Below are 23,525 nucleotides of genomic sequence, written 5' to 3'. Positions count from 1 at the left end.
GCTCCAGTGGGAGGCAAATGTTCCCAGATAATCCAAGGGGCCATGCTTGTTCCACTTTCACAACACCTCGCCCCCCACAACCAACCAACCTAGCCAAGGAAACATTGGTTGAATTAAAGACAATAGATAAAAGAGTCGAAGGGACTATGGCATGTGAGAGACGAGTTCATTTACAGCATTTCTGAAAGTCCACCCATTTAGAGGCACATAGGACTCGAGAATCATTAAATTGCCTTTAAAAAAATTGATAAGAGACACACAGAGAGAGGCAGAGACACAGGTAGAGGGAGAAGCAGGCTCCATGCAGGTATCCCGACAGCAGGACTCGATCCCGGGTCTCCAGGGTCACACCCTGAGCCGAAGGCAGGTGCTCAACCGTTGAGCCACCCAGGTGTCCCTAAATCTCTTTTTTGAGAAATAAGTAAGAGTCCTCTTAACTGGGACAAGGCATTCTGAGAGGCAATGATTTTTAGGAGGGAAGGAAAGGGAGGAAGGAGGAGGGGGAGGAGGGGAAGGAGGAGAGGGAGGAGGGGGAGGAAGGGGAGGAGGTGGAGGGGAAGGAGAGGGAGGAGTGTAAAGAGGGGCAGAGGAAGGGGAGAGGGAAAAGGGGGAGGGGGAGAGGAAGGGGAGACAGAGGAGGGGGAGACGGAGGAAGGGGAGGAGGGGGAGGAGGGGAGGGGGGAGATGGATGAAGGGGAGGAGGGAGAGGGGGAGGAGGGGAAGGAGGGGAAGACGAGGAAAGGGAGGAGGAGAGGGAGGAGGGGAGAGGGAGGATGGGGAGAGGGAGGATGGGGAGAGGGAGGGGAGCGGGAGGAGGGGGAGGCTTCAGCCAATGCTCTTCACGCTCTGGGCAACAGCACATTTCAGAAAGCGCTTTCCAGATAAACTGTCTGAGGGAGACCAGGATGATGGTGCTCTGGGTACACAGAATGTTCTAGAATGACCAGGGATGATATATATATATATATATATATATTTCTTTTTCTGAAGCACGTGACACAAGTGCCAGGTGTGCCGTCTGGCCCTGCAGCTCGCTAGCTGCGGGAGTCCGGGCAGTGCCCTTCTCGCGTGGGCGCAGGACCCCTGTACCAGGGGGAGGTCACGATCCTTGAGACCAATGAGGTGGGGGTGCGAGAGGGCGAGGGCACCGCCAGCACTTCTCGTGGGGCCCCCGGGACCACGGCGACGTCAGCCCGTGCGGGGCCCGCGCCGCCGCCCGCCGCCCGCCGCCCGCAGGAGCGCCAGCGCCCACCACGGCGGCCGACACGCGTGCGGGCCGGCGGGCCCCTCAGAGCCGCCCGCCCCGGCCCTCCGCCTGCCCTCGGCCAGCACGCGGTCTGGGCGCCGAGCCGGGCGCCTTACCCGAGCCCCCTCGTCGATCCTCCGCCTCGCGGGGCCGCCGCACAGCGCGCCCCCCAGGCCGCGCGGCCACAGGAGCCCAGCCCACTCGCCGTCTCTAGGACGCTGTTGCCCGAGCAACGACGACACTCGCTGATTGGACGAGGGGTCCGCGTACCCTCCAAGAAGCGGGACTCCGATTGGGTAAGCTGGCTTGGCCGGTGCTCCGCCCCCGCGGGAGGCACTTCCGCCGGAAGCCTGTGCCTGGGGCGCGGGAACCCGCGGAGGGTCCCGGCCACGGGCGTCATGGAAGCGGGTTTGTGTGACGTGCCTTCGCGTTAGCTGGCGGTCGGGCCGGCGTCGAAGCGCGGGGCCTGGGGTCGGGAGGGAGGGAGGCACGTGGGTGCGGCGCGGAGCACGTGCCGGCGGTCTTGCGACGGGCCCGCGGGAGGCCGAGAGCCGCCGGGGGCGGTGGGGGGGACCGGCCGCCCCCCTCCCCTCCCCTCCCCCCTCCCCCCTCCCCTCCCCTCCCCTCCCCCCTGCGCGCGCAGCCCCCCTCGGACCCCGCGCTCCGGGACGGTCGCCCTGATGAGTCCCATTTGGCAGATGGGAAGCCGAGGCCGGGGAGGAGTTAGAAGCGCAGCTTGCTCGCAGGTGCGCAGGGGCGTGCCGGGGCGGCGCTGCCGAGGAACCCCCTGCTCCTTCGGGGCCGCGCAGGGGCGCCGGCCGCACACCGCGGGGCAGGGGCAGGGCCAGGGCCAGGGGCAGCGGCAGCGGCAGCGGCTCTTCCCTCCCTGCGAGGGGTTCGCCCTCCGCGACCTCCCGCGCAGCTGCCGCGGCCTGGGCCCCGCAGCTCCCGAGGCGCGCATCTCTTGTGCTCTGGTCCCAAAGGAGGCCAGCCCTCCGCTTGTGCCCCGAATCCCACGCCCGTTGGCCATCCCCATCCCTGGGACCTCGTTGCCCAGCGCGGCCACTGTGCGCCCAGAGTGTGCCCTGGGAGCCCCTGGGGGTCCTGAGGCCCTTGGGGGTCGGGGGGGTCCAGAATCGGCAAAACTAGTGTCAAGGGGGCCCCTGGGGGCTCAGCCGGTGAAGCGTCTCTGCTCTGAGCTCAGGTCCTGATGCCAGAGTCCTGGGATCGAGCCCCGGGTTGGGCTCCCTGCACAACGGGGAGTCTGCTTCTCCCTCCCTCCCTCCCTCTCTTGCAAATAAATCAATCAGGTCTTTTAAAACAAGACTTTTCACAGTAGTATGAAGATGTGCCTTGCCTTTTCACTCTTATTTTCTCGTGGGTGTGTGCATTAGCGTTTTCCAGAAGCTTCAGGATGTACGACACTGCCACAGATTGAATGCAGACGAAGACCAGAGAATCCAGCCGTCTTCTATCAAGTCAGATATTAAAGAGATTTACAAAAATCTAGAACTGCCTCTCTCTTCACTAAATGTTTTTGGGAAGCGTGATAATTTTTCTCGAAAATGTTAATATGGTATGGGTTTATTAGTATTTTAAATGAATTTGTAAACAAATACTTAAAAATGTTTATCCGTTAAGCTTTCTGATAACGGCAAATATTGACAGAACTTGCAAACATCAAAGCTCTTCGGGGTCCCCTGGACTTATCAAGGGTGTAGATAGAACCTGAGGCTGAACGGTTGGGTCCTTAGATCAAAACTTAGGTCACTGCCTCTCTCCCGTAATGACCAAGAGTCTCCTTCCATCTCTCTTTCTCTCTCTCTCTCTTCCTCTCTTCCTCCCCCCACCTCTTTCTCTCATAAAAATGCTCTAGAATCTCACATCTTTACAAAAAAAAAAAGGGGTGCCTGGGTGGCTCAGTCAGTTGTGTCTGCCTTAGGCTCAGGTCATGATCTTAAGGTCCTGAGATCAAGCCCTGCATCGGGCTCCCTGCTCAGCAGGGAGCCTGCTTCTCCCTCTCTTCTGCCCCCCACACTTGTGCTCTCTCAAATATTTTTTAAAAAAAGATTTTCTTCTAGTTTCCACCCCATTTCTCTGCTCCCATCTACCCCACTTCTCTGTAGAGTTGTCTATGCTTGCTCTCTCTTGTGACCATTCACCTTTGCTCAGTCTTACCCGATCTACTCCCTGGGGCCTGTTCAGTGTTCATGAACATTTCCTCTGTATCTGACTTTGCCTCCCTTGACCTCTCAGTAGCATTCAGGCCAGTTGATCACCCTTCTACCTGAAACACGCTCTCATCACTCCTCTGAAGCCAAACAATCCAAGGTTTCATCCTAAATCACCCAACTACTCAGTTGTCAGTCCCCACTGTTGATTTTTCCCCTTTGCATGGCCTTCGGACCCTGTGGTTCCTTTGGCTCTGACCCAGGTGGTCCTCTTACGCTTATCGCCAGCCTCTGTCCCTCCATGGTGTGTATTAGAGACTCCCCGGGCTTCAGCCATTCACACAGCCCTTGCTTGATCCTCTGACCTCCCTCACTGTTACAATCTGTGGCACCACTCAAACCAGGAAGCCTTGTGGTTATCCATCTATGATCATTGCCTCCTCTACATCTAGTCCTTCAAGTCCTCTTGGTTCTTTTTTTTTTATGATTTTATTTATTTATTCATAGACACAGAGAGAGAGAGAGAGGCAGAGACACAGGCAGAGGGAGAAGCAGGCTCCATGCAGGGAGCCTGATGTGGGACTTGATCCTGGGTCCCCAGGATCACACCCCAGGCTGCAGGTGGCGCCAAACCGCTGTGCCACCGGGGCTGCCCGTCCTCTTGGTTCTAACGCCAGATGGAATATGTATGCTGTGATCTTGTTCGTTCATTCTCTCCAGCCTCCCCACGCTGCCCTGCCCCCTGAGGAGCCTTCACTGTGGTTTCCAAGGGAGAGAGCCAAGGCAGGGTCAGCAGGCTATTTTGTGTAGTTTCAATAAGACCTTTATTACCTATGAAAGTGGCTCACCCTGGGAGCAATGCCCACTACAGTGTTTGCAAGTCCCATGATGTCAAAGCATCAGGAAACACAAAAACAGGGAAAATACATGTTATCCCTTTGTCTATTGATGGGCACTTGGGTTGGTCTTTTCCCTACAACCAATAATGCTGCTATGAACACTGGCATACAAGTATCTGTCTGAGTCCCTCTTTTCAATTCTTGTGGCTGCATATCTAGGAGTATATATCTTTTGGGTGTATATCACTAGGTCATGTGATAGTTCTTAAGTTTTACTCTTGGAGGAATCACTAAAGTTTTTCTATAGTGACTGCAGCATTTCACATTCCCACCAACAATGTGTGAGGACGGTTCCAGTTTCCCCACATCCTCACCAACACTTGTTATTTTCTGGTTTGAGGGTTTGGCTTTATTACTACCACAGCCATCCTAGTACCTTGATGTGGTATTTCATTGTGGTTTTGATTTGCATTTCCCTAAGTCATTAGGGAACGCTGTTGGCCATCTTTTTCATGGGCTCATTGGCCATTTGAAGATCCTCATTGTAGAAATGTTTATTCAAGTGAATAAATGGGAAACTTTTTTAAAAAAAGGAGAAAAACTCCTTTCTTCCCTCTTCCCTTCTTTCCTGTCCCCTCTCTAATAAGTCCTAAAGTCTGATGGGGCAGAGATAAACAGTGTCTGCCACGTTAAGGGAAGCCATAGGAGTCCAGAGTGGGATGTGACCCAAGTGGAGTGAAGAGAGCATCCACGTGGCAGGGTGGGGCACTGGGGATGGGAGATGGCCTTGTACCAGGGAGACCGATCAAATAAATAAATATACTAAGAATAACAGAAGCCAAGTGTCTCATTGTCTGAAAAGGTAATTACAAATATGAACAGCAAGAAAGCTGGAAAGAACCTTGAGGTACAGGATTAGGTTTGGCAGTACTGGTGTGAACTCATGGTTTTCAATATAGGGAGAGGTTGATATAGAAATAAATGTATATGTAAATCGGGCAGCCCCGGTGGCTCAGCGGTTTAATGCTACCTTCATCCCAGGGTGTGATCCTGGAGACCGGGGATCGAGTCCCACATCAGGCTCCCTGCACGGAGCCTGCTTCTCCCTCTGCCTGTGTCTCTGCCTCTCTCTCTCTCTCTCTCTCTCTCTCTGTCTCTCTGTGTCTCTCATGAATAAATAAAATAAAATCTTAAAGAAAAAATTAGGTTTCTATAATCAATTAAAAAAAGAAATAAATGTATATGTAAATGTATATCTGTATGTGTGTGGGTACGCATGTGTCCCCTGGAGCTCTGCCCACTGTGAGACCTGGTGTGTCATCCCAGTGACAATGGGCAGCCCCAGTGCCCAGACCCTGGATTCTGAATATCTTTTCATTTAAAGGAACCAGAATTTTCTGGAGAAATGGAGGATTTCAGGACCAAAGCAAGGAAAGTAGAGATGAGTTTAGAATATCTTATATCATAGAGCAAGTGCTCAAAGAATGACGGAGGCATGTCAAAAGCACACAGAAACCAGCTTGAAGGGGCTCCTAGTAGCCAAATTACAGACAATTTAAAAATCAAAATGCAAAACGAACATAATGTATCACAACCACTCGATAAAACATGCAACCTTGAGTCCCTGCAAATATAAAAATAATAAATGAATGAATTGAAAGTCTAGTAAGGAATGAGATACAGTTTCAAAGTTTCTCCACAAAACGCTTATTAATTACAAAGTGGATGAAGAGTCTCTTACCATGAGAAAGCCTGACAGATTCCACCTTAATCAAGTGATCGAAGTTAAACAGCAGCAAAGGGACAAACTAGGATCCCGTGCGATCGTAAAACACAATGAGAATACAGCATTTCTGTGATACTCCCGCCAAAGATGCAAGCCTAGACCTAGTCATCAGGAAAACATCAGATAAACTCAGATGGGGGACATGCTGCCCTCTGCAATCTTCAGAGTGGAGGGTCAGGAAAACTAAGGCTGAGAATTGTTTTGAAGTGAAAGACACTTGGAATTCACGTTCTGACCTGGATCATACGAGACAGGCATGGAATGACCGGCCCAACCAGGCAGGGGCCCGGGGCTGAGATGGTAGTAGTGAGTTCATGTTAATATCTGTATTTAAAAAAAAAAAAATCTGTATTTTGATGGTCAGACTGTAGTTATGCAGAACACTATCCTCTTTGAGAGACACGTACACTGAAATACTTGGGGTGATGGAACCACTTACTCCCAAATGGTTCAGGAAAAAAACTGTCCTTCCCACTAAACATCCAACTTCTCTGTAACTTTGTGGTTGCTTTTTAAAAATGATAAAGCAGGGCAGCCCCAGTGGCCCAGCAGTTTAGCACCACCTTCTGCCTGGGGTGTGATCCTGGAGACCTGGGATCGAGTCCCGTGTCGGGCTCCCTGCATGGAGCCTGCTTCTCCTTCTGCCTGTGTCTCTGCCTCTCTCTGTCATGAATAAATAAATAAGAAATCTTAAAAAAAAAAAAAAAAAGTTTGCCAATCTTTGGTCATTTTCATGAAAGAGAATGACCAGTAGTTTCCCTTTTTTGTAATGTTCTTATCAGATTTTTAAAAAGATTTTATTTATTTATTCATGAGAGACATGGAAAGAGAGAGGCAGAGACACAGGCAGAGGGAGAAGCAGGCTCCATGCAGGGAGCCTGATGTAGGACTCGACCCCAGACCCCAGAATCATGCACTGGGCGGAAGGCAGGTGCTCAACTGCTGAGCCACACAGGTGTCCCTCTTATCAAATTTTAATAACAAGGTTATACTAGCCTCGGAATCAGTTGGAGAGTGCTTCTACTTTCCCAGCTCTGTCCAAGTTTATGCAATATTTGTGTTTGCCTATTTTTCTCTGAAAATTTCGGGAAATTAACTGGTAAAGGCATTTTGTCCTAGAGTTTTCTTTGTGGGAGGTTTTTAAATAATTGGTTCAAGGTTCTGTGTTACAAGACTACTCAGATTTTCAGTTTCTTCTTGTGTATATTTTGGTAACTTATGTTTTCCAAATATTTTGTCTACTTCATCTTAACTGTCAAACTATTGGCATAATATTGTTTGTAATGTCCCTTTAGTATAGTGTCTGTGGATCTAGGGTGACCAACCAAGGGATAGGGGGCTCTCCTGGGACATGAGTCCTTCAGTGTGGTGCTAGACCTGGAACAGTCCAGGCAGATTGGGACAGTTGGTCACTGTAGTCAGATCCAAAGGGATACCTTGTCTTTCTTTGGTTTATCAATGGATTAGACTTTTCAAATAAAATCACATCATTGAGTTTTGCTCCCTATTTTTTTCTTCCTTCTTTCTTTTGGATTTAATTTGCTGCTATCCTTTTCCTAGCATTATGATATATATAAATCACTGTTTTTTACCCTTTCTTCTTTTTAGGGCATGTGTTTAAGGCTATAAATTCTCTATAAGCATGATTGTACCTGCATCTTCTAAATTCTGATATGATAGATTTCAATTAATATTCGATTCAAAATCTTGCTTGAATTTCCATTGCAATGTCTCTTTTGACCCATGGTAGTATAAAGCTATATTAAATTACAAACATTTTGGCATTTTCTAGCTACATTTTTGTTATTGGTTTCCAGGTTAATTCCACTGTGGTCCAAGAACACAAAAGTGAGATTTCAGTGTGTTGAAATTTTTTGAGACTGACTTTATGGCTCACTATATGATCAATTTTGGTAAATATTCTACGTGAACTTGAAAATAATGTGTTTTCTGCAGTTGTTTAGTGAAGTTGTTGGGTTTTTTAATACAGTCAAGTTTGTGAGTTGAAGTTTTCCATTTTTCTACTGATTTTTTTGTTGTTGCTGTTTATACTTTCAGGTTCCATCAGAAATGACACTAAATTGTATTTAGTGTAGGTCTGCTGGTAATGAATGAATTCAGTTTTTATCTATCTGAAAATGTGTTTATTCACCTTCACTTTTGAAGGATCATGTTCTGAGTGTAGATCTCTAAGTTTGCAATTATTTTTGTTCAACATCTTAAAGATACCATTTAGCTATATTCTGGTTTCCATCATTTCTGCTGCAAAGTCTTCTGTGTCATTGTTACTCTTTCTTTTCTCCAGAAGTCAAGATGTGCTTACATGTGGTTTTCTGTCTTTATCTGCTTGGGTTTTATAGCAAATCTAGAATTTGTGTCTTAATGTCTTTCATCAGCTTTGACAAATTCTCAGCCAGTATCTCTTCAGATACTGCTCTGCTCCATTTTCTTTTCTGTGGCAGTGAGCCTTGTTTTTAAAAATATATTCTGTGGCTCTTTGTAATCTCCAGGATTATCTCACTATTGTTTTATTTAAAGTATGCTTTTGAAGGCATATTTAAAATGACATCTAACATGTCCAACACCAAAAAACACAATGACATAGCCTAGAAATTTACTAAATCTGTGTTAAATTTCTCTCTCTGTCTTTCTCTCTCTCTAATTCCATCAAATGTCTGCTTGTTCAAAACCAGCATAGTTGCAGCAATATATTGTTCAAAATAAAGTGTCATGATAAGCTGCTACATGAGAGCCTTTGTAAGGATTCTAGTATTTAGAAACACTCTTTTCTGAGGGAAAATTATAAGTGAAATATCCTGATAGTTGCTGTGTTAGCAAACAAGGAATTTAGCAGGGACTTAATATATGTCTTTTGAACTGGATCTGAACTCAGTAGGTGAGTGAAACATATAATTGGGGTAACATAGCCAAGAATTGGGAAACTCAAAATCCTCGTTTATTTCCTTGAACACAAGGATGATTTTTTTCATGAATTTAGGTGACTAATTAGATCAATCTGACATGAGATTTAGTCACGTTTATCCTCTTTTTCTTTTTTTCCTAAGAGCATCTTCACTCCAAAGAGTTTTCCCTGCTCCTGGAAATTTTTTCACTTCCACAAAGAGTTAACTTAGGTGTTTGTTAGTTACAAGATTTCAATTAACTTCACTTGTTTATTGTCCTGATAAGCCCCTAAAGTCCATTAGATTCGGTTTGGTCTTTGTTCACCCAGACCAGAGTTCTGCAATGTGACAGTGGCCCAGGGAGTTTGCAGGACACTGCTGTCTTCCTTGACCATACCTTCCACAGAACATTGACAGCCACCTTAGATGCCTGTAGTAGATCTACTTTCAACAGCGCTGAACCTATTACCTTGGTCCAAAATACCATTTGGCATCCTTTAAATTTCTAATGCTCCCTGCCCAAGGAATCGCTACAGTCTCCACCACTTATTCCTATGCAGGAATCTGCTGCTCAAAACCTTTAATGGTAATCTGGAGAAGCAAGCCATGGGAAGTTGGAGAAAATATTTGCACACTTTCAACAGCCAACAGACAGCTCATCCCCTCAGCAATCAAGAGGAAGCTCGGGATGACGGAGAGCTGTGCGGCAATAATCCTCGGTTCCTCCCTCCAGGTTTTGAATACTCACCACAATTCTGTACACCTCAGGGACTTAAGTTCAGCCTGAAATCATTTCACGTAATCAATAATGATGTTGTAAATGGAAGTTATGCCTTCATGTGGAGAAATACGCAGCAGGAACTGATTAACCCCTAAGAAGTTAAGTACTGTTTTCCACTTTCTCTATTAATAAAGGAAGGAAGGAAGTGCAGACATGTGGTAGAGATACATAATGCACCTAAATGAGAGTTGACAACTTCCCTGGAAATCCACTATGAAAAGATTGCTCCGACTGCTGTCCTTTTGAGGGCCTCATAAAATGGAGATCAGAGTTTTCTGAGCTGTCCTTTGAAGAAAAAAAAATTAAATAAAAATAAATGAGGTATAAGTAGCTCCTTTGGAAAAGCTACTGTGGTTATTTTGTTCTTTACGAAAATAGATGCTTTCTCTGATATTTACCTTGACGGCTGCTGCAGCTGCTCATTTTAGTACAATCTGCCAGAAATTAAATGGCACATTTTAAACACTGTCACTACAAATAATTATTATTTGTAAATGGGGTCATTTTTGCCCCTGCTTTAGGGTGACGCGTGGACAGAGACTATGTGCAGGCTCCGTGTAGCATGTCTGCATGTTTTCATTCCCCTGCGGTGTGCTAACGCACTCATGAGCTTTTGATTTCCTGTAACTGGTCGTCTCCTTTCATGGAACCAAGAATCAAAACATCAAAATCCACTTATCTTAAAAAAAAGAAAAAAAAATCCACTTATCTTGCTCCTGAACAAGACTCCACAGTGTGGAATACTGGCATTTAGAATCTTAATGAATCCTGCCCTCTGAACATTATGTTACAGCAATCTTGGAAGAACGGCCCACCCCTTGGAATAAAGCAGCAGTTGGAAAATAATTTCATGTTCCTACACCTGGGCAAACCCCCGACAATCACAAGTAATTCTCTTTGCTAAGAGCCAGGATCTTGCAACAGCTTGTAATTAGTGCTGTTTAGCATTTAATTTGCCTTTAGTTAGGTAACAAGCATTTATTGATTACCTGATAGGAATGGGGCACTGTGCTAAGCACAGCGTGGTGACAAAGTGACAAATGAGCACCGTCTCTACTTACATCTACTTGGGGCTGAGAATATAGATCTTGGAAAGGAAGCCTGAAAAGTTACAAAATGTTTTCTTAACAAATGTAAGCCAATATACTATTCCAGGGGATTAACACTCCTTCAGAATTGAAGGTTCTAACACCTGGCACGCTCTATTCTGGGGAGAAAGGTGCTGGTTGCCGCATCCTGTCTCAAGGTGGGAGTGGGACACAGCAGTCACCCATTCTCCAGGCTGAGGACGCTTCTGGCCTTCTCTGGAGGCCTCACGTGTGGCAGAGACTCCAGGGTAGAGGCAGCCCCCAGCCACTGAAGGTCTGGCTGCTATAACTGTCAGCCCTCCTAACATCTCTGGTAAGCAGGGAAGCCCCAATACCTATAGGACAGCAACATTGGTGAGCTAAGACTGAGTCATAACAGCCTCCTAAAGGTTGAGATTTAAGGCCAACTCAGATTAGGTGGTAGACATGAATCGGCAGCCCTTAGAGGTAGCAGGGAAGGTTTTCCAAGAGGGCAAAGTAGTCCATCGGGGGTGGGGAAGAGAGTCTTGGGAGTGTAGGTCAGGGCGTCGGAGTGAGCGGCAGTGCCAGGCCAGAGAGGGCCTGCGTGGCAAGCAACAAATGATGTGCTTGCAGTCAGAGATTGTTGGATGACCAGGTGTAGCTGAATTCGGCAGTCAGCGGGCACAGTCCTGCCATCAATGCTTCACTGGCCACTGCTGACTTCACCACCTCTTATGAGCTAACTCCTTCATGCCAAGGAAGAGCCATGGCCTAGCCTGAAGGAGCATGTTATGAGAGGCAGCATAGTGGCTCCGACCCCCTGGCAGTGCTCAAGGAGCAGGAGGGGGCCATCGGGGTTCTTGAATTAGGACCATGCCTGTACTGAGCTCAGAGCCTAAATCAGCATCAACCACGTTATGTTGAGGAATGGCAATACAGGCAGAGGGAACAGCCTCAGTGTGGACCCAGAAGTCCAAACAGCCAGTGGTTCTTGAGCAGAGTGAGACGAGTTCCAAGCCACCAACGTATTTGAGATTTTTTTCTGGAAATCACATGTACCATGGAGTATAAAGGAGAGAACTGAGAGACAGGAGCACTAGGGAGAAAACAAGATCTTAACCAATCCACTTCAAAGTGTTTTGGGGATGCATAAATCGGAGGAGAGAGAGTCTTGTTGGCTCTGTTGAGAGTCTTTCCTTCTGCAGAGATGGCCTTGCTTGGGTATTTTAGGACTTCTGTTCCCAGCTGGTGCTCAATACCATGGAGATATGCAAAGATTACAACTTTCAGGAGAATAAAATGCATTTTCTGGTTGGTTTTTACATTTTAAACACATTTAGCATTCTCTGCTGTTTGAAGAATGCTTTTAATAGAGCACAGATTCCTTCCGTCAATGGTGAGGGGCTGATTTAGGGACTGTGGCTCAGACATCCGGTGCCAACTAGCTCACAGGGATCCAAGTGTGAGAATCAAGTTGTCATCTGATGTGTAGATTTGGCAAAGGCTCAGCAAGCCTTGGAGATGGCGGTCGTAGGCTCAAGCTGTGTGGCAGGTGTGTCTGTGACTGATTCTCTGCCCTTGCTAGCAGAGTCCATCACTGGCTTCAAGTTCACCGGTCTCCCCCATTCGTCAGCCCCACCTGGGTGGAGTCAATGGACAGTTGGACCACTTATGAGTCACAGAATGTTTGTGCTGGGTGGAATGTCAAGACTCTTGGGTCGAGACATCCCCCTTAGGGGAGGATGAAATGGGGCTTCCCTCATGGTCCCACAGATACTGGCAGAACCAGAATCAGAGCTGGGGTGCCCGACTCATTTGAGTGTATCTTATTTCTTTCTACCTGGCGTGCCTCCTGCTGGCCTCTGCCCCCATCTACTCCCACCTGTCTCCAGCCCCAGCCCGTGGCCTGGTTCTGACATGAAGCAGTCTGCCTGCTGTCCTTGGTGGCACCTCTCTTTGCTTTGGATCTCCCCAGTGCTGGCTCTCCGCACCACTCCGCTTGCCATTTGTCGAGAAGCTGTGCACATACGCTGGGAGAGCCCACTGAGCCGAAGGATGGAGACCTGAATGAGCACAAGAAATCTTAGAGACTGTTTACTACAAAACATCTATCTGGGAGGGATGGAGACTCAGGCTGAGAGAAGGCAGCTGGTTTGCCCGGGTCACACTGCCAACCGACAGAACCAGGACTCCAGAGCCCAGGTCCTCAGATCCCCCACCTGGGCTCTCTCCATAGGTATTTGGGTGATAAATGAGAGCAGAGGCCCCAGGGAACAGAGCAGTGGGGTGCTCAATTTGAAGGGGAGAGTTACTGTAATCTGTGTCTCCAGGACCCACACTGGGACAATACAGTGTAGATGCTCAATAAACACCCAGAAAGGAGATGAAGGAAGAGGGGGAGGTGTGCCCAGCGAAGGGTCTAAGCCGTTCTTACAGGTCCTGTGTTTCTGGGCTTTGAGACAGAGGGAGAAAGACGGGGATAGGATGGGCACCAGAAACTGTCCCTCCCACAGTTACACCTACATCTGAGAAGCCAGTGATTTGTCACGAAGGATGTTCCGGGGAGGGCACCTCAGATGACCAGAGCAGGGCCCGGTTAACAGCAAAGAAAGAAGCATGTAGTGGAGGGGGCAGAGGCCCAGAGTGGTGGCTCGGGGTGGGCAGACAGGAGAGCAGCCCGGCTCTCGTCTCGGAAGACACAAGCTCAAGGGCACGCAGCAGAGAAGGTGCAGGGCAGACAGTTTCAGAAAAAGCAAAATCCACCCTAGCAATGAAAGTTGCCACTTCCTCAGCAATTATTAAGTGCTGATTATATGCCAAACTCCAACCTATGGAAAGGCCTGGCACGGCCCTGCCTTTGGGCGTCACTGTCCACAGGGGGAGACAACGGCAGCGCAGTGAGGTGGGGGAGGACCAAGGCGGGGGCAGCGGAGCAGAGGGGCCGCTCCCCAGGTGAAGGCAGGGCTGCTGTCCCGGCGAGGGAGGCCGGAGCAGAGGCCCAGGCTGGGGCAGGGGCTGGAGGACGTGGCTGAGGGCACCCCAGCAACAGAATGGCCATCGCAGGAGGGGGCAAGCTTGTCAGGGACAGGGTGACCAGCCGTCGGGGACGTCAGAGGGCACTCCTCAGTGGGCGAGGCCAGGCCATCCGACCAACGTGCCACCGCAGTCTGAAAATGCTCATTCTACAAGGAAGAGTGGGCAAGGATGTTGCACGGGTGGGGGCAAGCCCTACAGGACAGTGACACTCACGGTGCTTGCCCAAGGACCCGAGGACTCCCTCCACCTGTTTCGAGCAGCAGTCACCCGCTCGGAAAAGTGGGGACCTGTCGCACACCTGGACCTGCCAGGCTGGGGACTGCACGCATGGCCTGTACACGCGGAGCTGAGGCCCCACAGTGGCGGCAGGGCCGTCCCAGCGGTGGCCTGATGAGGCTCCTGGCGGACGGGCCGCGGCCACGGGGGGCATCTGCCCAGTGGAGCCAGCTCCTGACGTGGCTGCTATTTCTGCTCAGAAGCCACCTCGCTCCTTGTGAAGAAGACCCTTCTGTGAGGGGGACGTGGACGGAGATGGTCTCCCGTGTAAATCATGACACCGGATCAAACCAGCTCGGTGGGGGATCCCTGGAGGGCTCAGTGGTTTAGCACCTGCCTTTGGTCCAGGGTGTGACTCCTGAGTCCCAGGATCGAGTCCCACGTCGGGCTCCCTGCGTGCAGCCTGCTTCTCCCTCTGCCTGTGTCTCTGCCTCTCTCTCTGGGTCTCTCATGACTAAATAAATAAAATCTTTAAAAAAAAACAAAACAAAAAACCAGCTCGGTGGCTGATCCGCTGGGGTGGGAGGGCTGCTGCGTCTGCTCGGAGGCCTCCCCACTCCTCTCAGGGGAAGCACCTGGACGGGTGGAGGGACACCCATGTTGTACCCCGGGTGGCACGGGGTCAGAGTTAGGAGGACCCTGGGATGGCCCCGCCTGCCGAGGCCTGACCCCGCTGCGCGGGAGCAGGACCCTGAGCTGGGCCCTGCGATGCTTCCTGCGTCCCGCTGGTCTGTGAAGCCAAAAAGCTGGGCACCCAGCCAGCACCTGCCACTCGGGACCCCCATGGCGGCTGGTCTGGCCAGACTGCTCACCCTCATGGCTCTACTCAGATCCCACCTGCCCTCACCGGCCACTCTGCCCCATCACTCGTCCTCCCCACCGGCTCGGCTGGCGAGCTTCACGCACCCGTGCCTCAGATTACGTCCCCCTGGCCTTGGCTCCAAGTGTGCAAGGCAGGAATCGCAGATAGCGCTGAGCCTGGCACACGCTGCTCACGAATGCTCAGACCACCTGTCAGGCCAGGGGGACCCCCGGGGGGGATCTAACACGGCACCGCCCCCCTTTCTGCGGCCTGAGTGAAACCCACAGCCAGGACCAAGGCCCTCAAGCCGTCCAGTCCGGGGAGCCTGTAAAAATGCAAACCAGACAAGTATTCCTCTGGTCAAACCCTCCCGGGGCTTCCGAGTTCCTACTACCGGACCCCAACTGCCAGGACCCGAAGGCCCTCGGAGAGCTGGCTCCTGGCTGCGCTCCCACCAGAGCTCCTGCCGCCTCAGCCTGCCCTCCCGCCCTCCCAGGCTCCCAGCCTGGCCCTGTCACTGCGCCCCGCTCCCTGCTGTCACGGGTCCCTCTGGTCCTCGAGCTGGAACACATACAGGGGTTGTGATGGGGACTTCGACTCCCGCCGAGTGGGAGCCGGTGGGGCCGGGCCCTCCTGTGCTTCCTGCTGGACTCCAGTGCCCACAGCAGCACCGGGGCCTCGGAGGCTCTCGTGCTTCCTGAATAAATGAGTGGGTGACAGGAGCGACGCAAGTGCGCGGGGCCGGGAGACACCGGCCGCCCCTGGACTCGCGGCTGACTTGCAAACGGCCCGGGAGTAGAGCCTCTGGGGCAGCAGACCGGACGCTCCACGGACTGACCCGGGCCCAGGGCTCAAGGGTAACTTCAGAGCCCAACTTCAGCTCTGGGGGTTCCCCCCAAGACCTAAGGGAACTGGCCTGTTTGAAAATAACACAACAGGAAGCCCGAGCTTTGTCAGGTCAGACGACATCCTGGATGCTCCTGCCACTGGCAATCAGGAAGGTGTGCTTTGGAAGTCAAAGTGGGCAAGTGCAATCGGCCGGGCCCGTCTCCAGATCCGGAACACGAGACCCTCCCGGGCAGGCCCTGCACCCCATCTCCTTTTCTCCACCCCCCTTCAGCTTCTAAGAAAGATCAACAGTGAATGGACAAACAGTGAGGGAGATTCACCGCTTGGAACGTCTGGATTGGAGGGAAACAGCCAAGACAACGCGGGTCTGCGACCCCTGTGGTCAGCCCCAGGGACCTGGCGTCCAGGGTGCCCACATCGAGTTGCCCTGAAATACGGCCCCTCTCACCCATCAGCAGACGCTCAACACAAGGCATGGGACGTGTCTTTATTAAAGATGCAAGCAAGCACAGACGTATCATGTGTGGTGCTCAGTAATATCCATACAGTACTAAAAATAGAAAAATAGAAAAGAAATTTCACAGAAAGCAGCCTCCCTCACAGATACACAGAAAAGGTGCTGCCAAGCCCACCATGCGATGCTGCATGCCACCTGCCCTGTTCAAGCTGCTCCTTTACAAATAAAACACGGGTGCGTTTCCGCACCTTTTCCAAGACAGCAATGCAGCACGGAGACCCTCACACAGCGGCGACCCTCCCGCCACGTAAAGATCCAGGACAACGCCAGTCCCACCAGCGCGGCGACACGCATCTGAACTGGCTGCCGGCCCTGCTGCTACCTGGCCGGGTCTCGATGCTTCTCCAGCCAAATGGGGGCCACACAGTGAAGCAAGGTTAAGACACCCCCTCTGCTCCCTCAGGTACACCGAGGTACAAAGGTAAGATGGCCAACCAGTCCGAGCGAAAGAGGGCGTCACACCCGCCAAATGGTTCTCCCGTGGCCGAGAGCCGCAGGTACAGACGGAAACACCGAATGGTGATCAAGTCTCAGGAACTTACTGTCAAGCATCTGCTTGCCTGCAGAAATGGGTTTCTGCCTCAGGGAAGAAGAGCTCAAGCGGAATGAGAACTCAGATTCCGCACAGGCTCGGGGGCAGCTTCTTCGGTCACTGCATTAGACCCCGTGTGCTGGCCTCACCGGACAGGTTCCCTCAGGGAATGTTCCACAGGTTCCTCGGGACTGGGCCTTTGAGGCCGCCCGCTGGGAGTCACCAGAGGGGCGTCCTTTCTGCAAATGCCCAGCGGGCAGTCTCTGCTTTGTTCAGGAAGGTTACAAAGAACTGAACTCATCAAAAAGAACAAGCGCCCCCCACCCTACTCATCCTGTGTCCTCACCCACATCCCGGGCCAGGTGAGAACAGAAGGTCTGTGCCTTGCAGAACAAAACTACAAAAATAAAAGAGTCAGCCCTGAGATCTCTCTACCATTCGGGTGTGGCTCGCTCCTGAGTCCCCTCGGAAATGAACTTTTATTTGGTTTACTGACATTTATTTAATTTCCAGTGAAAAGCTCTATAAAATACAATAAATAATGTGGGGTTGTAAAAGGTAGACATTCTAGCTGCATATGTTACAGACTTTATACTGATGATACGGGCCATCAGAACTGCCCTCTTTACCACGTTTGTAATCAGACATGTGGAGACTTCCAATCCCCAAGGCAAGACAGCTGCTCTGGGTCGGAAGCAGGGCCCCTCTCCCTCCGGCGTCTCGGCTGCTTCCCTCCCTCCCCTGGGCCTCACTGCTTCCGGAGTTCGTCCAGCAGGGAACAAATGAGTGCATACGGGACTTTTAGCTAGTAGAGTGTCTGGGTATTGTGAGCATGCAAGTTTGCTGTTGCTGTTATTATAAATAAAAGTCAAACGTGAGGTCACACTTTCCCATCTTCTGTTTATACACCAAGTCAAACTTCTCGTTCATGGAGACGGTGAAGATGTCCTTCCACAGCCCGACTCTTCCTGGAACACAAACGAGAGCAGAATTTGCTGAATTCACTTGCTGTCGGGCCAGACACCGAACCAAAGGAAGCCTTGGAAGTGGTTCTAGAAGGTTCCAGATCTATCCCCAGATCCCTCTGACCTTGGCCTATGGACAGGACAGGCCACCTGAACCAACCATCGTCCTGAACCACGGACGAGCTGAGCTCATTTCCCTAAGTCTGGTTGTTGAGGTGTCCCTTCCCTGCCGCGTGAGCCCAGCAGCACAAGTATGCAGAGCTGAGGCTCCCGAGTGAGGAGGGCCTCTGCTCTGTTCCCTGGTGTGTCGCTGGCACCCAGGCATGCAGAGGGTGATTCATGACACCCCAGAGGATGGACCCTGTCTGTAGAATGGATCTACAGCTCTGGGCATCATGTGCACTGGGGTCCTCCGTGATATCATTACTCACTCACGACTCAACAGCTCCACCAAGGCGGCATTTGGTTCTGGAGAATTTGAAAAGGAAAAACAACAACAAAAAATCATCCAAAAAGGCAGAAACCTTTTATGGTGAGTAGGATGCCTTCTGACCGGGTCAAGGGTGAAGATTTTGAGAAGCATGCCCATGCAGCCTTGGGGAGGAATTTAAAGGGAGAAGAGTCGCATTGTAAACTGGCTTTTGGCAACTAGATGCCAGAGGTGCTCTTGGCTGACTCAACCCCCACATCAGTGAGTCCGGGCCGAGGCCCAGCTGCAATGCGCAGCTTCAGCTCAGGGAGACTCGGCCAAAACAGACACCTCTCCGGGCTGACATGCAGGAGCCCGGGGCCTGCGGACTAATGAGGGGGCACGGGCTACCTGTTCACTTAGGAAGGCTTAGCAGGGAAAGTCAGCTCAGGATGCCCGAGGCCACCAGACCCACTTTTCTTGTAACTACAAAACCTTCAGATGGTCTGGTCAGACACGAGCGGCGCCCGGGAGGATGTCAGGAGCGGGGGTTCCGAGCCCCCAGCTCCAGGAGCAGTGAAGACCATCCCCCAAGCGTCGCCACCGGGCTTTTAACAGCCTCAGGGGACTGAAATGGTCGATTCGGATTCCTTCCCAGTCAGCATCTCTGAGGTCAGAGCCCTGGCTGTCTGCAGCAAATATCCTTCATTAGGTCCCTTATTAACAGAAGTCCTTGTCCCGGCAAGACCTCAAGTATGAAACTGCAACCCCGCAAACGCTGAGCCGCCAGATCTAATGTGCCAACAGCTTCCTCTCTGGTAATGAAAAACTATGTCGGTGTCAGAGAGGGAAAAAAAAAAAAAATCCAAGAAGAGAAATTGTTCTTGCTACCCTCTAATGAGAACTCAGGGACAAAATGAGAAGCTTCTAGACCAACCACACTATATATATATTTTTCCCTGATTATTTTTCTCAGCTGAGAGCTCATCAAAGGAGTCACCCACCTGGTTTAGGGTTTGGAATCAAGACAGTGCAATTTATGCTGTGATATGAATCAAATCTAAGCAATGCAGCTGGCTACTCCAGCCCTGCGTTCTCACCAACGAAAGGAGGTCTTCTGAGCAAAGAGGCAATGTGCTAAAAGAAAACAAAATCAAAGAACTGAAATAAAGCAAAACCAAGGTAAACAATGATAAAGCAAACACATCAGAAGGAGCATATGGGCACGCAGTATGTTCTCGACACTTCTTTACCACGCAAATGAACCAAAAGGGGTATTTTGGAGAGAAGGTCACATCCAAGGATAACAAAACACAGCAAAAGCAAAACTAAAAAATAGCAAATAAATTTTAAATAATAAATATTTGTGAAGATGCAGCCAGGAAATCACTGGTGAGGTACCGTGGTCTCATTGGATCGCTCACCCCCTGACCTTCGGAACTGCCCTGTCAGCCAGACAGCCGCCCCCACCAGCCCCTTGGTAGAGAAGAGCACTTTCTAGAGAGGAGCTGGAGAAGCTCCCAAGGCCCCTCCAGGGACACGGGGCCCGGCCCCGCCCACCAGCCCAGGCTGCGGGCTCCAGCGGCACCTCTGGCCCGGTGCCTCAAACACTCTGCCGCCCGAGGAAGCTCCGAATCCACACAGCTGGGAACCAACGGCAGGTCCACAACACCGAGTGTCACAGGGAATCCATACTTGCCAAGAGGGCGTTTATGTGGCCACGGCCACCACCTAGGAGTCGAGCCATTCTAAGGCCTGATGCTCCACAGTCAAGCCGTTTCGAGTGTCCCGAGCCTTGAAGGACGGACAGCACTCCAGGCAGATCCGCAGGGGCTCCTGCCTGGCCTACGTCCCTGCCTCAAAGGGCCTCATGCGCAGGAGAAGCGAGGGCCGGCCTCCCCGGGAGCAGCCCTGGGGCAGCCCCGCGACAGGCCACCCCGGCGCTGGACCCACCGTGCGAGCACAGGGGAGCGGCAGTGCCCGGCATGGGGCCGCGAAGCTCCCCAGCCCCAGCCCCGGGCTGTGCCCCGAGGGGCTGTCCGAGAGGGCGCCTGCTTGAAACAACTTGCCAACGAAATCCCGGCCGTCACCCCGCGTGCCCCACGAGGCCACTTGCACAGCCGCAGGTGCAGTCCTGGCCACGGGGCCCCCACACGGCTCTTGGAGGACCTTCCTGCCCTCACGGAGCAGAGAGCCCTGGGGAAACTGGGCCCAGGGCAGGGAATGCTGCTGTGGGGGCCCCAGGCAGCAGTAGGGGAGGGGGGCAGGGCGCGTACCCCGGCCCACGGGCAGGGCCTCAGCGTTGCAGCACTGGTCCACTAGCTGGTGGCAGTGCTCGCTCAGGGCCTCCAGCTGCGCCTTGTCACAGGACACCCCCAGGAATCTGGCCAGCTGCTCCACCATCGTCACCAGGTCCTGGAACACAAGAGCAGAGAGAGGAGCCTGTCAGAGGAGGCGCCTCTGCCGACCTAAGACTCTCGGCTGGTCTCTCGCCAGGTACTCTGCACACACTTCCTTACTGGGTCCTGGAGACGAGCCTGATAGTGGTCTTGTCTGGAAATAAACTCAGGTTAAGAAATTGCCCCCAGGCACTCAGTTCTCAAGTGGCAGGGCTGGAATTCAGACCCCAGGCCTCTGGGGGACTTGCAGCAGACGTGAGGTCTTGAGAGCACTGTGGTCATTTTAAAACAGCAGTAAGACGTAAAAATTCACTTCCGAACCGTGCCAGGGCCCAGACCGGCTCACTCTCTCCTTCCCCTTCCTTCCATGCAGTCAGCTGGAAAAGCAAGGAGGCCCCTGGGACCCCACACAGGCCCCAGGGCCAGCCTACCTGGGCCAGCAGGAGGAGCTGACTTGCTGGGAGGATTCAGTTACGCTGGACTCGACGGACATAAAGCCATGTCTGGACCCTGACACCCCACCCTTCGGGATAGTGGGAGCATGAGGGACACAGCCTGAGTCTCAGGAGGGGCACACACCTGCTCACCACACACAGCCCTTCCCCATCGCCGCTCTTTTCCCTGGGAACTACCAAGGCGCCTCATATTCTCAATCTGTGCGTGGCTAAATGTTGTGCCCAGAACCCTGACCTGCCACCAGGCAGTCCCCCAATTCTGGCAACATCCAGGTTCCACTCAGGGAAACGCTGGAGGCTGTTGCCTCCTTGGTGGTTTATAAAGCAGCTAGCAGAGTAAAGCCCCTGAGAAGTCCTATGATAAAGAAACCCATTTAATTTCTTTGCTGTGGTAATTTGCAAACCTTAAAAAAAAAAAAAGGTTCTGGGAGAGCTGAAGGTTCTGGGGATTGAGTGTCGGCTTCTCTCTGGATTCCCTCGGTAATCACCACTGGGCTCTGCGCCCTGCTTTTGCAGCTGTCCCCGCTCAGGGGCTCCCACCGGGCAGAGGCAGAGGCGTAGGTGCTCGGCTCTAAGCCCTGGGCACATGGTTGGCCAGGATCAAAAGCGCCAGAAATGTTAAGATAAAAAGGAAGAGAAAGAGTTCCTCTCGCTTGCCCTGTCACCCAGTATCTGTAACTGAAAATAAAAAAGCAGCAGCAGAGATTTAAGACACCAGCCCTCAGAGGGGACGGCACAGGAGAGGGACCCAGACTGCTAGAGCAGCCAACGGAACCCTAATGGGGACAACACACCACTGGTGTAACATCCACCCGGGGAGGAAGGCACGTTCACCAGCGTGTGCCCAGCGTAGTTCCGGGCAGCTTGCAGGACCTCTCAAGCTTCATGGCTCCAGCCCCAGCACGGCCACCTGGTCATAGTCAAGACTCCTCACCTGTGGCTGGCAACAATACCTCACGGGGGACCGCAGGCTTTGTGGGGTGACACACCAGGGCAGTCCACAGCACAGGGTGAGATGTAGGAGTTCCTGGGGGAATGCACCGGGGCAGGGGAGGGGGGGAAAGGGGGACAGCAAGAGCGCAGGTGCTAAGTACTATCATCTAGCCCCAAGGTGAGAACGTGCCAGGCCTGTTCACACTCCTGGAGACCAGTGATGTTCACTTGGGGGCTATTTTTTTGGAATAAAATGTAAACAATGTGAATTCCTAAAAATGGGACGTACAGTCACTTCATCTCTATTAAACACATCCAGGCCCTTACCGAGGTTTCTGGAAAAAGAGTCAACAATTAGAAATGATGACCTTGACCGCAAGAAATGCCATTTGGTCCCTTTGGCATTGGAAGCACCGGTCCAGGCGGAGACAGGTGCAGGTGGGGCTGGCGGTCTGGATTTCAATCGAAAGCAGCTGGTCTACATTTTTCCCTGAGGGGCCTAGTAAGGCAGAGAGTGAACACTCACCTTTAACCGCCTGGCCTGAACCCAGAGGAGGCAGGCACAAACCTGTGTTTTAGCTACGGAGCCTACATAAAGGTGGCGTCCCACTCCCGCGTGCTTTAGTAACTACAACAGCCAATTCTCCTGCAGCTCTGGGAAGAAGCTGGTCTCCGGGCCCCTGGTCCCTGCAGCTGTTTGCAGCTGCACAAGCTTCTTCTTCCACACCAGGCCTGCAGCCCGGGAGTGCACAAGGCATAATGTAAGCAGCGGAGCTGCACGCCCAGCCTCAGCACACCCACCCCGGGTAGGCACCCAGGGAAAAAGAAAGCTTACGTCCACCAAGATGTGAGAACGTTCACAGCACTCCACTCATAACCACCCCAAACAGCAACACTGAGGGACTGATAGGCAGTGGCGATTCCTGCTGCAATGGAACAAATACCACGGGGACAGGAGAACCACCCTGCCACACAAAGCACACGAACCTCAAGACGCTACACTGAGCAAAAGCAGCCAGATGTCAGCGCGCACACCCAGGCGCCCATTCCTGGGAGGTTCAAAAACAAGCGCAACTAATCTGAACCAGCAGAGGTCAGAAGAGTGGTTGCCTCTGGGAAGCAGAGGCGTTAACCAGAAAAGGCCAGAATGTTCTGGATCTCGATCTGGATGACGATCTGGATGACACGCAGATGTGTGCTTCTAAGAAGTCTAGCAAGTTGTAGACTTGCAGTCTGTACACCTGACCTCAAGTGTGCGCTGCAGCTCCCTGATGGGTGGGAAGAACAGGGACAGATGCTTGCTGAGGGCCCACCAACTGCCAGGCCTGCCCGCGTCAGGCCCTGTTCCAAGATGATGCCTCCCGATCCTCCGTCTCGTCTCCCGGCTTACAGGGCCCACACGGGTCCCAAGGTGAGATGTCCACTTCCAACACCAGGTCAGCCCCTGCACCCTCCTGGGGCCTGGGAACCCCGTGGTGGCCTTGCTCACATGCCTGTCAGCCAGGCAGGGCTGGCGGCTGGGCCACCTATTCTCCTCCCCGTGGCGTCCCTATGTGTTCTGCAAGGGCCAGCCCCAG

General features: G+C 52.0%; 2 protein-coding genes and 2 long non-coding RNA genes across 10 annotated transcripts in view; 1 reads left to right on the top strand and 3 right to left on the bottom strand.

The window, feature by feature from the left end:
- The window catches only part of EFCAB6 (EF-hand calcium binding domain 6), a 234,292-nt gene extending 232,798 nt beyond the window's left edge, over positions 1-1,494 (bottom strand). For all 5 annotated transcript variants that reach the window (XM_049115749.1, XM_035721765.2, XM_035721766.2 and 2 more), the window contains exon 1: positions 1,363-1,494. The gene's annotated coding sequence lies outside the window, so the exon portion shown is untranslated. The remainder of the gene's footprint in view (positions 1-1,362) is intronic.
- LOC125755993 (uncharacterized) lies at positions 1,402-2,758 on the top strand. Of its 2 annotated transcripts, none has more exons than XR_007413724.1 (2): positions 1,402-1,542; positions 2,641-2,758. It is a non-coding gene; the product is annotated as an uncharacterized LOC125755993 (long non-coding RNA). The 2 variants fall into 2 exon arrangements; XR_007413723.1 differs by lacking the exon at positions 1,402-1,542 and adding an exon at positions 1,674-1,992.
- A 5,591-nt stretch (positions 2,759-8,349) lies between these two features.
- On the bottom strand, positions 8,350-12,977 carry LOC112666339 (uncharacterized). The gene is made up of 3 exons (XR_003140820.3): positions 11,150-12,977; positions 10,125-10,160; positions 8,350-10,011 (listed from the first exon to the last, which is right to left on the bottom strand). It is a non-coding gene; the product is annotated as an uncharacterized LOC112666339 (long non-coding RNA).
- A 3,233-nt stretch (positions 12,978-16,210) lies between these two features.
- SULT4A1 (sulfotransferase family 4A member 1) overlaps positions 16,211-23,525 on the bottom strand; it is a 33,514-nt gene continuing 26,199 nt past the window's right edge. The window contains exons 6-8 of one of the 2 annotated variants that reach the window (XR_003140819.3): positions 20,438-20,576; positions 19,166-19,298; positions 16,211-17,755 (exon numbers count right to left, since the gene is read on the bottom strand). Coding sequence is in view for 1 of the 2 variants with exons in the window: in XM_025457098.3 (XP_025312883.1) it covers positions 17,643-17,755; positions 20,438-20,576 (252 nt within the window). In the remaining variant the exon portion in view is untranslated. The remainder of the gene's footprint in view (positions 17,756-19,165; positions 19,299-20,437; positions 20,577-23,525) is intronic. The other variant, XM_025457098.3, reaches the window with a different exon arrangement.

This window comes from Canis lupus, chromosome 10 (genome assembly GCF_003254725.2).
Source record: "Canis lupus dingo isolate Sandy chromosome 10, ASM325472v2, whole genome shotgun sequence".
NCBI lineage: Eukaryota > Metazoa > Chordata > Mammalia > Carnivora > Canidae > Canis > Canis lupus.
The sequence above is the reverse complement of the archived record's forward strand: the minus strand, read 5'-3'. Positions and strand labels throughout refer to the sequence as shown.